At 41.5% G+C, this 14,741-nt stretch overlaps 1 protein-coding gene across 1 annotated transcript in view; it reads left to right on the top strand.

Moving 5' to 3' along the window:
• Positions 1-4,131: 4,131 nt before the first annotated feature.
• Positions 4,132-14,741, top strand: part of LOC306705357 (organic cation/carnitine transporter 2-like) — a gene marked incomplete at its 5' end in the record, with an annotated part of 41,287 nt that continues 30,677 nt past the window's right edge. Inside the window, 9 exons of the mRNA XM_079172091.1 lie at positions 4,132-4,530; positions 5,411-5,514; positions 6,163-6,317; positions 6,403-6,574; positions 7,839-7,965; positions 10,437-10,534; positions 12,696-12,910; positions 13,491-13,673; positions 14,044-14,179. Of these exons, the coding sequence (XP_079028217.1) occupies positions 4,132-4,530; positions 5,411-5,514; positions 6,163-6,317; positions 6,403-6,574; positions 7,839-7,965; positions 10,437-10,534; positions 12,696-12,910; positions 13,491-13,673; positions 14,044-14,179 (1,589 nt within the window). The remainder of the gene's footprint in view (positions 4,531-5,410; positions 5,515-6,162; positions 6,318-6,402; positions 6,575-7,838; positions 7,966-10,436; positions 10,535-12,695; positions 12,911-13,490; positions 13,674-14,043; positions 14,180-14,741) is intronic.

Genomic DNA, 14,741 nt, shown 5'->3' with positions numbered 1-14,741 from the left:
CCTGAGAGAGTATTAAACATTCTTTTCAAGGGGCTAACTTTCTCCTTCTTAGAGTGCCTTCGGTCTGCCGGCTCCACCGTCTCTGTTTGTGAGCAGACTGATTATCTGGGATCGGTGGATAAGAGTCCTCTCGCTCACTGATTTGATTTGAATGAAAGTAAAAATGATCAAAAGCCTCAGTGTGACCAATCTGTCCTCCCAGCCAGAGCACCGCTCCGGTCAAAGAGGTGTTTTCTCCAAACAACATTCCACACTTATAAATACCCCCAAAGAAGTGCACGTGCCTGTACTCTAAATGTTGCTAAGTAGCATTAGGACTGACTGTTTTAAAGCCACACTGCAGAGGCAAGCATGCTTTCATGTAAAAGCAGGCAGCAGGCATTGTAGCAGCCCTGTACGCAGGCTTTAGATTGTAAAATAAATATGTTGATTTAACCGTAATAAACTGCTAAAATGGCTTATTAAAAACACACTTAGTTTCACAGTAACACATTTTTAGCCTGTTGCATTGCATGTTCATTGTGGCAACATTGTGCTGTAAAACAAGAAAATTAGCATTAAGTTGAAATCATTCTCAATAAAAGTGAACATTTCTAATTGTGCAAAGGTTGTTTCAACATTCACAAGTTTGGGATTGCTTGCCCCCAAACCTTGTTATTGTGTATATTGATATTAATTTCCTGAATTGACTACAGATTTAGGTGTTCTGTGTAACAGTAGGCGTTCCTCCTATTTAGGCCACAGAGTGACACTATTAATCACTTTAATCAGTACCTGAATGAATGAATGACCTTTCAGGAGGATTATCATGAACTGAGCTAAAGAGATGCACATGTTTTAATCTCCAGGTCCTGATCTTTGATCAGTGAAAGACACCAAATGGCTTTCAGAAACAACTCATCGCAGATTAAATTATCTACTCGCATAAAATGATAAAAGAGAACTGGTTGTCAGATGTAAACCAATAACTGAATGTGGTCACATGTCACTGTAGGGTTTAATATTATAGTCAGTTAATCAGGTTTCTCATAAGTGCATAATAAGCTTAAATGATTTATTCTAACCAAGTTATGATAATCGCGTGACAGTCGCAAGCGCAGTTTTACTGTAAACCAAGAGCGGATTTTCTGCAGGCACAAAAAAGCATTTTGCTCAGGAGCACTGTAGCCCGGCCAAAGCTCACCAACACAGAGGAACGACCTCAGGTCGTCAGGTGGAGATATGCATCTAACCTTTACACTATTTATATTGCAGGATGAATAGTTGTCCAGCTTCAAAAGCTCCACAATCATCCCCAAGAAACTTTGAGAAGGATGAAATGACTGCAGGCCCGTCACGCTGACGTCTGTGGTCATGAAATCCTTTGACAGGCTGCTGTTCATATCTTTTTTATTGTTTTATTTATGCAACCAAAGGATGAAACCGTTTGCCTGCTGATCTTAGACTTGCTCCGACACTTTGCTCTTTTAAATCCAAACTAAAAAACGTAATTTCCAATCGAGATTTTTTTGTTTGTATGTGTCTTCATATGTATTTAAATGTATGTTTGAATGTTTCTGTGTGATCGGTTGTGTGAGTGACTGAGCATCTCAGTGTCTGTCAACGGCTAATCTGTCATTCTGCTGCAGCAAACTGCATGATATTTTTAGGATGCCGGTGTTGACTGCGTGCTCAAGGACCTCTTGTTAGTTGTCTGTTTTGTATTGCCATTGACCGCCTGCTGACTCCTCACTAACTACTACGGGGGCGACTGGCTGATTGGAGAGCAGGGCCGTCCTTCAATCAGAGGGTTGGTGGTTCAAACCTGGCTCTGGCTCCGGCACCACTAGTTGCAAGTCGATGTGTCCTTGAGCAAGACACTTAACCCCGAAAACAGCTCCCGTAGCTGTGCCTGCGGTGATAGCATTTGAAATGTAAGTCGCTTTGGATAAAAGCGTCAGCTAACTGACTGTAATGTAATGTACTCTTAACCCTCGACACCGATAGCCAATTGTGGGTCATATACAATAATACAACAGTGGTAATTTTGATGCTACTCAGAATAAAAATACATTTGAATGAGGAAAAGTTTCATCTACTTCAAAAAGTAGATGAAATATTTAAAAACATTTCAGGAATAGACAATTAAGTAGCAAACTGTTTCTCATTTCCAGTCTTCGTCTTGAAACAAAGAATATAATTCAGACCTTGAAACAAAGATCATTTTGAGATAAAGGTACAGAGCACGTCAGACACTTTAGTAGGGAATGTGGAAATCATCCAAGTGACTGGTAGTGTCTGCCCACTCTCTCTCCCTCCATCCCATAATGATGGTCGTTTTCAACACAGGTATTTGTTTTGATGATTGCTCTCTGATAAAGCTGTCTGGATGAGCTGCAGCTTCAAAACATGATGCCACTCATTGGTTTCATTTTGTGTGACTGACGGCAGATAGCCTAAATGTTACTATCACACTTATTTAAGTAATTAAGCCTTATTAAGCCTTACATATACACATGTATGTATGTATAGCCTCGACTTTGCAACAGCCAGAAGGGCCCCACCTGAGGATCTAAGGCTGCGAGCTGGCTCATAGGGGGGGGGGGGGGGGGGGCAACATTTCCTCGATATATTTTGGGGCCAGGTCCATACGTGCTTTAAAAGTGATCAGTAAAATCAATTCTAAAAGCAGTGAAGAGAAGCCAGGATTGCGGTGATGTGACGTCATCTGTTAAAACAAGAGAGAAGCCGAGCTGCTGCGTTCTGAACTAGTCGGAGGCGAGAGAGTGACTTTTGGTTGACGCCAGAGAGAAGGGAGTGACAGCAGTCAAGTCTTGAAAAGATGAATCCATGAATGACTTTTTCCAGGTCAGGGAGAGGATTGGTTTGATTTTGGAGTTGGTTCTTACTTGAAGAAAACAGGACTGTTCAACTTTTGTGATCTGTGGCTTAAATCTGAATGAAATACTACTCCTACGTTTCTGGCAGTGGACTTTATGATAACGGACAGAGGGCCAAGGGCACTTTTAATGGGAGTGATAGGGTTTGGGGGACTAAATATTATGATTTCTGATTTTGAGTTATTGAGATGATATCATTAAGACAGTCTACAATAGCAGCTATAGCTTCTTGGGTCATCAGGTCTCAAGGGAAGGTATATCTGTGTGTCGTCTGCATATGAAAAGAAACATATACACACATACTGTCACGGTTGGGCTTTGTGTGTGTGTGTGTGTGTGTGTGTGTTTCTCTCCTGATCGTGCTCATTCTCTTCACCTGTGCCCAATCACCTGCCCCTGGCTTTTCCCTCTGCCAACCCCACTCATCTCAACTCACCTGCCTGCAATCTTCTCATCTCCCCACACAGATGTATACTCCCCTGCTTGCCCTGTTCCAGTTGTCAGATTGTCATTTGTTCTTTGTTCTTCCCCCGGGGTGCTTCATGTCGAGGCCTTGTCCCTCCCCGTGGGCTCATCGTGTTTATCCCTCGTGTTGACCCTCTCCGTCCCATGGTTTGTGACTTTGCCCTATTTTTGTCACTTTGACTTTTTATTCAGTTTGGATTTTTTCCCGCTCCCTGTTGGAGTTGTTTTTAGTTCCTGTTCTTGACAGCTTGGTGCCCAGTAAAGAACTTTGCATGTGTCTGCACCTGAGTCTCTGCTCTGCCCCGAAACCCTCAAACATGAACCCTCACACATACACTGTATATACATATATACACATATACTGTGTGTGTGTGTGTATGTATGTATATATATATATATATATATATATATATATATATATATATAATACACATATATACATACATGCACATACATGTATATACTTAAGGTCAAGGAACAGTTTGTTTAAAAACTATCATTTTACTTTTTATGTTGAAACATCTTTGAACATTATAATTATACATTAATTCAAAAATACTTAAAGTAATCTAATCTCATATGTTGACATAACAAATAGAATTTGTTTGACTCTGACAGGTTTACAGGCCACTTATTAATCAAGATCGGTTAATTTAAGAAAAGAGGCAGGTGGTGTTTAGGCAGGTGGTCTTTGGTGGGACGGTTTAGTGATAAGCTCTCTCCAAAGACCTTCACTCGACTCTGCGCTTTTGACTTTGTGCGCGCCTCGGGTGCAACCAAGACCAACATGACCGACTACGACGCTGCAACTGCCTTCCTCGGGGAGTGGGGACGCTTCCAAAAAGAGGTGTTTTTCCTGCTCTGTCTGAGCGTCGTCCCGAACGGCTTCAGCGGCCTTTCCATCGTCTTCGTTGCCGACACGCCGCCGCACACGTGCCTCATTCCCGCACACGTCAACCTCACCGCTGCGTGGAGGAACAGCAGCATCCCGCTGGAGGAGGAGAGCAACAGCGGCGCGTTGGTGCGCAGCAAGTGCTCCAGATACAAACTGGAAGATGTGAAGCTTTTCTCGGACGGAGGCTTGCTGCCCGGCGTTGATGTTGACCTTACCAATGTGTCGACGGAGAGCTGCTTGGATGGGTGGGAGTACGACCGGAGCGTGTATATTTCCACCATCATATCAGAGGTTTGTGCAAACTGCGCATGCTGCTGCTGGAGGTAGAGGAGGCTGCAGCTACTCCTATCATAGATATTATACGAGAAAAAAAGGGATCACGTTTTCTTCCTTCAAGTGTTTGTGATATTTTGTCCACCCTCGTTAGATTAGGTTTAGGCTGTTTAAATCTAATAATGAAGACGTCGATCAATATCCAGTGAAACAACACAAAGTTATTCCATTAATGTAACATTAAGTTGAACTTTTTCTGCAAAGGGTAGTATATTTATTTATAACTATCATAAGTGTTCTTTGTTATTTTTTCCATATATATATATATATATATATATATATATATATATATATATATATGTATGTGTGTGTGTGTGTGTGTGTGTGTGTTGAAAATATGTATTTTTATTGATGACAAAAATCTTCACAATAGAAATAGTTAGTTGAGGGTTATCTGGAATATCAGCTGAACAGATCACATTTCAAACCTCTTTAACTAACCACGAGGAGACTGCAGAGAATCAATATTTTAGAGTTCAATTATGATCGAGGGTCACTGACGCTTTTCTGGAGTGAAAAACATCCAACATCTCAGATCCAACAGTATTCTCCCTGTCATCAACACTGTGGGGACTGCAACTGAATCATTTAATTCTTCTTCTTTTAAACCTATTTAAAATGTAACTAATACGTTTGGTGTCTGAATTATACCATTTGTATCTGGTCAATATTGAAGGAAAGAAGAAAAACATCAATATATATAAACTATTACGGTAGATTGGTTTTTTTTTTGTTAAGAAATTGCAATTTCAGGATTTGACATTTTTTGTGTGCTTGATGTACTCTGATCTACCTACTGTGTGTGTGTGTGCGCGTGCATGTGTGTGTGTTTTTGCAGTGGGACCTGGTGTGTGACAACAGGTGGAAAAACCCCTTGACTTCTTCGCTCTTCTTCTGTGGTGTACTCACTGGCTCCTTCATTTCAGGACAGCTCTCTGACAGGTTTCGGACAAAACATTAACTTTATTTTGTCACTCAATGCATCACAAGTTCATGTGAATGGCTAACGAGTGACCTCTACAACGTTTAAAAAATATTTCCTCTTTAATATCTCAGCATAGCAACGAGTCTTCCTCACTGTGAGTCAAAAGATCTGTTAATTCAAATGTCAAGATTTTGTCCTTCAGACATCAACCAACCCAGCACATTTTTTCCCTTTTCATAGTTTTAAGTGGAAATCTGAGTAAAACTGCAAGAAAAACGCATCTTTAAGCCCTTTAAGAATGTGCGTTAAATTCTTAATTTGTACTTGCAGAAAGGGAATATAATATTCATAACAATGTTTTCATTCGTGTATAATCGCCTGAAATTAAGAGTCGTTGTGTCTCTGTTACCTTAGAATGAGCCCTTAAGGAGCAGGTCAAACCAAACACTGGCTAGTCGCAAGTCTTCTTCAATACAGCATGATGTTCATTTAGTAAATGATGGTCCATTTAGAGTCACACAGACCATAAAGCAGGGGATGCTTTAGGGCGGGGCTACACAGTGATTGACAGGTCGCTTCACTCTTCAGAACTGGAGGTTACCGTCTGGACATCATGCTTAGCTTACTTGGTCATTCACTCGTACACTTTGTGTCTTTTTTTTCAGGTACGGGAGAAAAATAGTGTTGTTCGTTACCATGGCGGTGCAGACGTTGTTCACGTTATTTCAGGTCTTCTCTCCATCCTGGACGGTGTTCTGCGCCATGTTCTTTGTTGTCGGAATGGGACAAATCTCCAATTATGTGGCTGCGTTTGTGCTGGGTAGGCTTCACTCTCCTCATTGATTCTCAGTCGTATTTAACTGGTCCATGATTATGCAAAAGACGTCGTTCCTTGTGTTCATTAGGGACAGAGATATTGGGCCCAGGTGTTCGGACGGTTTTCTCCACAGCGGGTGTGAGTCTTTTCTTTGGAGCGGGCTACATGCTGCTGCCGCTGTTTGCTTACTTCCTCAGAGACTGGAGGAAGCTTCTCCTCGGCATCGCGCTGCCTGGCTTCCTCTATGTGCCTCTCTGGTGGTAGGTAGGTGTGTGTGTGTGTGGCCTTTTTTAAAATGAATTTCTAGTTAATGCTACTTTCTTCTGCGGTGCTGACGGGTGATTAGTACCTATTTCAGGCAGGTCAATCAACCTGATAGATTCAGGCAGGTCTATCAATCAATCGACATCGTTCCTGCAACAATAACTCTCTGGAATGATTGTTCTGCACTATTTTTTTAGAGCTGAAACAATTATTTGATTGATTAGGCAGTCGATAGACTGAATGGAAATCTATATGATAAGCGATTGTTTAAATTAGTGATTTTCAAAGGGGGGTCCGGTAAATAATTGGCTATAGATTATAAAATTGTGTATCATTCAAAAAGTACATATCTATAGATGGGGATCTTTTTGCACCAATAAAAACAAGCACGTTGTGTCCATTTCTCCCGCCCACGTTAGCTTTGGGCCAATAGAAACTATGATTGTAACACGAAACAATAAGTTCATTTTTCTTAAGTTAAAGCACCTATAGTCAGCTTTAGACTGGTACATTTAAATATCTGGATTTATCATGCCGGTCTTGCTACTGTGTTTTGAAAAGTTCTGAAAAGTTTTGAGATCGATTACTTGAAATGTATGAATGCTGTCAAGTTGTGTTCAAATGCAATTTTAATAAAATCATCCTCCGTTATTAACAATCATTCAGATCGTAAATTTGCTTGCTGTGAGACTGATGAAGGATTATCTCATCTAATTTTAACAGGATTCAAAGTTACATGTGTCCCTGTTTATCACCATGAAGCAGGTCTCAAGTATTTAGGTTGAAAAGTTTTTGAATACAAATAGTTCCAATGGCATTTAAGAGTGCAAATGGTAGTAAGCATATGCTTTACTTCTTTCAAAGTAGAGTGAATATTTTTTGGTTTATCGGTCAGACAAAACACTTGAAGATGGATCGGCCGTTGGAAATTTGTGATGGACATTTTCCACTTTCATTTTTATAAGCAATTTATAGACTAAACAAATAAAATAAATGGCAGATTAATCAACAATAAAACAATTAGTTGCATTTTTTTCATATGAATGAATAAATATACATTGATGTGGTCTAATAACCACAATAGCATCAGCTCATACCGACTTTATGAAGGCTTTACAGCTGTTGATAGGTAGGTTTTACTCGATTGAGCATTATAAGGACTCAAAATCAGATACTATTAAAACATCAATAGTACCTTTACTCTACGGTGTGTTTTTCCGTTGTTCCATCTGTGTCTCTCTCTGTCGTGTAACGAGGCAGGTACATCCCAGAGTCTCCTCGCTGGCTGCTCTCCCAGGGAAGAGTGGAGGAGGCCGAGGCCATACTGAGAGATGCTGCTAAGAGGAACAAAATCGAGCCTCCGCCGGTCATCTTCGGTCCTTTGCAGGTGAGATCTCACTGAAAAAGTGGCTCATGTAAAATGTAATTATGGAATTATTCGTATTTTACACAATAAAAATGACATTTTATTCTTTTGACATATATTTAGCAAGACAAATGTGCCTCTCTTTGTCAGAATTCGTTGTATATATGACAAAGTTACTACGAGCTTTCATTCTGTGTTGATTTTGGCGTTCCCTGTGGACGAAAGTGTTTCCAACAGAGTCCCTTTAGAAAACCACTAGTTTTAGTGCAGCAGGGTCTGACATTTTGCTCCTCTCAGTCCTGGTTCTGGTTCTCCTGTTACCTCCCTTCCCTCCAGTGGGTCCAGCAATACGTCCTGGGTCTCCAGCAGCGTGGTGTCGGTGTTGGCTCCCAGAGAGGAGAAGCTCTGCTCCTGGAAGAGGAGGAGGAGGAGGAGGAGGAGGAGGAGGAGGAGGAGGAGGAGGAGGAGGAGGAGGAGGAGGAGGAGGAGGGGGAGGAGTTAGCTGCTGCTGCCGCCGGGAGCTGAGCTCTCCTCCTCCCTCCGGAGCTCCGACTGCAGGTCCAAGCAAGGCTGCAGGTGAAGCCAGATCTGGGTCTGTCCACGGTGGACCGGTCTCTGTTGGAGGATCTGGGTCTGTCCACGGTGGACCGGACTCTGCTGTAGGATCTGGGTCTGTCCACGGTGGACCAGGTCTCTGCTGGAGTCTGAGCTGAAGGAGGTTCTGGTGAACCTGCATGAGTTCATCTGGTTTCACCAGAATCAGACCCGGTGGCTCCGATGACGAGCTTTAAGAATAACTCTATAGAAACAGACCATCTTCTCTCTGATGGTCTGGTTTACTTATGTTTGTCCTATAGAGGCACCAGTATTGAATTGAGACTGTTTCATTACCAGTTAAAGGTTCCTCACAGTAACTTTAAGTGTTGAGGTTACTTGCCTTCTCTTGAAATTGAGTTTGAAGATGATGTCTGGCCGCCCAGATCTTACAGTTCTCCTGCTCTATGGCAATACAAACAAAGCTCAATCCAAATCTATAACTGTCACTCTACAAACTGTCCGAAAACAAGATTCAAATACAGATGCTGGCCAATGTAGCTTGATAATATAAAAGAAAGGTATCGTGTTTTCTGCTTGTCAGTCTGTCCGTCCTTCTGGTCCCTTATCTTGAACCCGATATCTCAGGAACGCCTGGACTCAAGGGTGGACTGCTTGGAATTTGAAGGGTCAAAAGTCATCTAGACCTCACAAAACACATTTTTGGCCATAACTCAAGAATTTATATCCTAATTATGACGATTTTATAAGATAAAATGATGGGGTGATGACATTTTGGACGGACATGGATGGCAGAGGCATACAAAAGCGAGGCAGTACTTCTAGTCATTTAAGGTTATTGCATTGCAGTAATCAACATCATAACTTTTTATTTATTTGTTGCATTTTGTTTTGCAAAGTTAGGAAAGCCCAGGTATCCGTATATTGGGACTGAAAACGTCGGATCGGTGCATTTCTGCACTGTACTAGAATAGTCAGGCTTCAACACAAGTCAGTGGGGAACGACCATGACAATGAATTTGGCTAAAGAAAAGACTGGGTTAACCTTAAAACCCTTATATGTAAACCACAAACCAGTGGTTTCAGTAATACCGGTTTTCTTTTTGTAAATCTTTTTCTCGTCACATTTAATTTCAAATATTTTGGCACCTTTAAGGGTTCACTGGTCAGCGTGACATCATGTCTATGTTCAGGAGTGAACTGGATGGCAGCTGACAGAGACTTCCCAAGATTTAACCTCTAACTAATAATTTGCAGAAATACAAAACTTTAAACCGCAAGACAGTGTTTTTGTGAATGAAAGCTCAATGCTCTTGTTTCTTTTAATGGCAGTTATAGTATAGTATAGTATAGTATAGTATAGTATTGAAAATGTACGAACTGGACCATCCAAGAAAATTGCAAAAATGCGCTTGAATGTGAAAGCAGGCACAATGCACACCAATGCATGAGTATCTTAAAAATACAATATGATAACGCTGCCAATAGTAGCAGCACTAATAAACAAGCGATACAAAATGTGAACGGAATGAAGAGACAAATAACAGCCTGGACGACACTGGATTTGTGAGGCTGATACCGTTTTAAAAATTGAACTCTTCGTACGAATCCCCTTTGATTGGTTCTAGAATGGTGACCAGATGCCAAGCTGGAAGTTTATTAACCAGTGCACACAGTGTTTGCTCTACATCTTTTCCTAATTACTACAAGAATGTCCCCCCCCCCCCCCCCCCCTCAGCTTCTCATTGCACAGTGAACTTTTGCCTCCATTAAGCCAGACGTCGTGGTACTACATGTGTGAACACGTGCGCACATGCATGTGATCCCTCAGCAAGTGGCCATGCATTCACAAAGTCGTCTCTCTGATGAAATTATTTCTAGGCTGATGGCTCTGCCTGCTAAGTGTTTGTTGTTGCTCGGGCTCTGCTGCCCCACAGAAAGAACTTCAATGTGACATGAGAAAGGCCCACAACATCTGTGACCTGCTTCGTTCTCGAAACATCCGCTGGATCTCTCTCACGCTGTGGCTGGTCTGGTGAGTCCCTGCTGTCCCGTCTGACCTCCACATTCAGCACAGTGACCCCCCCCCCGCAAGCACAAATACACACACCTAAGCACACACACACACACACACACACACAAGTGGACATATAATGAACACACGCAGTCTCTGTTCATGCATCACCTCGACCACATGTCAGTCCATTTCACTAACAACAAATAATGACCTGTCAGGTGCTGTGAAGCCTGCGACTAAGATCAAAATCAGGTTTTATAACTGCACAGTGTGCCCTGTATTCTTCCTGTGCAAATTCAGTTTGATTATCTTTGATTTCTAAACAGTTCCATTTAGTCTTGCAGAGAAAAAAAAAGTTGTTCACTGATCATTAGCAGGTGGATAAACTCCAAGCTGCATGTAATTCTTTCCACAGTTGAAGGACTTCGTACGGTCAGAAAACGTTTTTCTGATAATGTTTCACTTGCGTTAATACAGTACATACTGTTACATGTCTTAAACCTACAATAACAGATTTGTTTGGCAGGTTGGGGTTAGGAAAAGACAACATATCACCTTTCAAGCTGATACATGCAGCTGCGTAGCACTTAGCAACATAAGCTTTCATTTAGAGTCGTATTTCTGGCGACCTGATGAATGCAAGTCCACTGTCCGCAAGTCCTCAGGGAAATATATGGCGCTTTAGCTGCTAAATGCTCAACTATGTTCTCAAGCTAGTGCCTAACTGTGGCTGTTTGTGCTGGGCAGTTAGCATAAATTGGGTTTTTAGTGCTTCTTACGGGACAACAACTGTCTTCTGCAGCATTGCGTCAAGGCTAAGATGTTGTAACCCGATAGTTCTATAAGCATAGGCGGAGCCCTCTACTGGACTCTATGGGTAATACTCTCCTCCAATCACGAGCATGCATTCGCCTGCTGAAAACGTGCTTAAGTGTAGCCGGCCATTCAGGACGTGCCTACCCGGATATGTGCAGATCTCAAAGTATATAAGGCAGCACATATTGCTGCTCGTATCGTTCGTCCTCTTCAGCGAGCGGCGAAGGAGCGGCAGGGCCCCCTCTGTAGAGGGCTCCGCCTGTCATTATAGAACTAGGGTTACAATATTGTAACCTTCCTGTAGAGGTTCAACACAACCGACCCAAACCACACCCTTGTCACCAGTACTGTGTCATTCCAGTGAGCACAGAAAAGGAGCCACATTTCCAAGAGATAGAACCGTATGAATGGACATGTCGCCGCCGTACATATGTCCCCGATCTTGAGCTCTGGCTCTCTCTGATCCCAGCTAAGAATCTCACGGAAGCGTTCAATAAGGGCAGCATCTGTGTGAGTTAGCTTATTAATTCATTATCGGATCAGTACTCTGTCTCAACCGATACCCAGGTATCGTACTAGAATAGTCAGGATTAAACTCAGTGTGAGTTTAGCTCGAGGAAAGACATGGTTAACCCTAAAACCCTTATATGTAAACCGTTAACCCATGGCTGAGGTAATACCGGCTTCTTATTGTACATCTTTTTCTCATGACATTTACTTTGAGGTCATAGGGCCCCTTTTAGGGTTCACTGCTCATTTTTACGTTTAAGAGTGAACTGGATGGCAGCTGACGGAGAGATTGCCAAGATGGAGTAACCTCTAACTAATAATTTGCAAGACAGTGTTTTTTGTGGATGAAAGCTCAAAGCTCTCGTTTCTTTTAATGGCAATTATATTGCTGTATAGTGTATTTGTATAGGTTTGTATATATGTTGGCGCTACTTAACTTTTGTGATCATTTGTTCATTGTTATCTTGTGGAGCTGTAGAATATTGAAAATGTAGGAACTGGACAATCCAAGAAAATGTTGCAAAAATCTGCTTGAACGTGAAATAAGGAAAATGAATGCATGCATTTCTTACAAATACAATATGTTAACACGGCTAATAGTGGCCACACTTATAAACAAGTGATACAAAATGTGAACGGGATGAAGGGACAAAAATGTATATTTTGAATTACAGCCTGGACGATACTGGTAACGATATTAGAGAGTTTAAAAAAAAACTATCTTCTAGAATTGTGGTAAGATACCAAGTGGGACATTTTCCAAGGTATTTTCCAGTCTGGCGCAGGTGTGAAAGTCAACGTTTGACAGTTTCTAGATAAGAAACAGGATAATAAACAACTTCTGTCCCCACAGGAACACCGTGTCCATCGCTTACTTTGCTCTTTCCCTGAACACGGCGAACCTTCACGGTAACGCATACTTCAACTCTTTCCTGTCGGCGGTGGTTGAGATGCCAGCCTACACTCTGTCATGGGCGATGTTTCGCTGGTGTTCCAGACGACTGAGTCTTTTCTCAACACTCTTCATGGGAGGATTGTTTCTACTCTTCATAAAGCTCATACCAGCAAGTATGACACCTTAATTGGCAATGTGATTAAAGTGGACATTCTTTCGTTTGTTTGTTTGTACTGTATATAGTCACGAAATGCAATCTATTGGTTTTCGTGTACAGGAACACAATTTGTCATTTTTTTGTGTTGCTCAGGAGGAAAATAATACCAATGGAAGGTCAATTAGGAGCCTTATTCGCGGTGGACAGACAAATTAAATGCATCCACGTGACTAAGCAACAGTCAGACTGAAGTACTTTATAATATCCAAAAAGACGATATTGGGTCAAACAAACAGGATGTTTAACTAGATCCAGGTTTCGTGGTTTCATGGTAGTAGTTTTGTTGCTGAAACCTAACTTTTCGTGGTTTTGTTGCCTCAATCTAAGCGTACATAGTTATTTTAAGGCCAACCATGATGTTTTTTCTTAACCTAAGTATGCGGTTTCGTGCCTAAACCTAACTATCCCGTGGTAACGAGGGACACAAAAAATCGTACAATTCATGTTCCTGTACACAAAACCAATAGATAGATATTTTGTGACCATCTCACGAACTACATATATAACGTCTAATAATGTAACTTTATCCCTTCTAGACCTGATTTATCTCGCCATAACGCTCGAGATGATGGGGAAGTTTGCCGTGACGACGGCGTTTACGATAGTGTACGCATACACAGCTGAACTCTACCCAACCGTCGTGAGGAACACGGCGGTGGGCGCCTGCTCCATGGCTTCCAGAATAGGCAGCATCCTTGCCCCGTACTTCATTTACTTAAGTAAGGATGCTCTAATCTTCATGTCCCGTTTGGTTGATAAGGGCTTTTTTATTCTGAATTGGAGGCGCTTTAATTTTCCAGTCAAAGGAATTATTTGGATGAACTGTAAAGAACAGCTGTTTCTTTCCCAACTGACAGAAACAAGAAGGCTAACAAGAAGCTGGTGCCTCTACAGAAACAAAACAACAAGAACAAAAGTCAACGGAACAAAAACACAATAGACCGCTCTGTTTCTTTTAAGATTTAGTGGATCGGATTCAAACTACTGATGCAGCCACATCGAAGTGCTTTCCACCTTTTGTCTTTTTGTTCAGAACCACTCTGGCCTCGGTTGTTTTTCACCGTCTCCGTCTTTTATGTGTTGCCACAGGAAGCTATTCCATTTCACTGCCTTACATCCTTATGGGAAGCATTACAGCTCTGTCAGGGTTGCTGAGTCTCCTGCTGCCTGAGAGCTATGGAATGCCGCTGCCCGACACCATTGCTCACATGCAACACTTCCCCGGGTGAGACAGCCATACGACTCCCTGAGACCAGCCTTGTTTGAGTCAGATTGGTCATTAGTTTGTTTTCATACAGCTCTCAATTTCTATGTCGATTTAACGTTTCATTTTTATTTCCTTCTGTCATTAAGAATGATCTTAGTTATATTTTTTATCACTTTAGTTTTACATTTTTTCAATTAACAGAAAAACATAATTTTTATGTTGCTTTAGACAAAAGTAACAATAAATGTAACGCAGGACAAGACAAATACTAAGACCTTCTTTTACATTTTTTTTTACAAAATACTCTCATACCCGAATCTGGTTAATTTGTCGCAGAATTGCGAGATTCAAAATGATGAACTGTATGTTCACATGCAAGCACGAAAACATTTCTCCCTTTGACCGTTTTCCAGTCCAGTTCAACTGGCCTTAAAAAGATGAAACGTTGCTCCATAAGTGACACATAGTGTAACCAGTTAAAGCCAAACAACACACTATAAGAAACACAACTGAACAAACTGCTGTTTTTTCCACTTTGGTTTTAGTAAGGAGGATTTTTCATTCATTGATCAATTGTGAG

Source organism: Pholis gunnellus (genome assembly GCF_910591455.1).
Source record: "Pholis gunnellus genome assembly, chromosome: 13".
Taxonomy (NCBI): domain Eukaryota; kingdom Metazoa; phylum Chordata; class Actinopteri; order Perciformes; family Pholidae; genus Pholis; species Pholis gunnellus.
The sequence above is the reverse complement of the archived record's forward strand: the minus strand, read 5'-3'. Positions and strand labels throughout refer to the sequence as shown.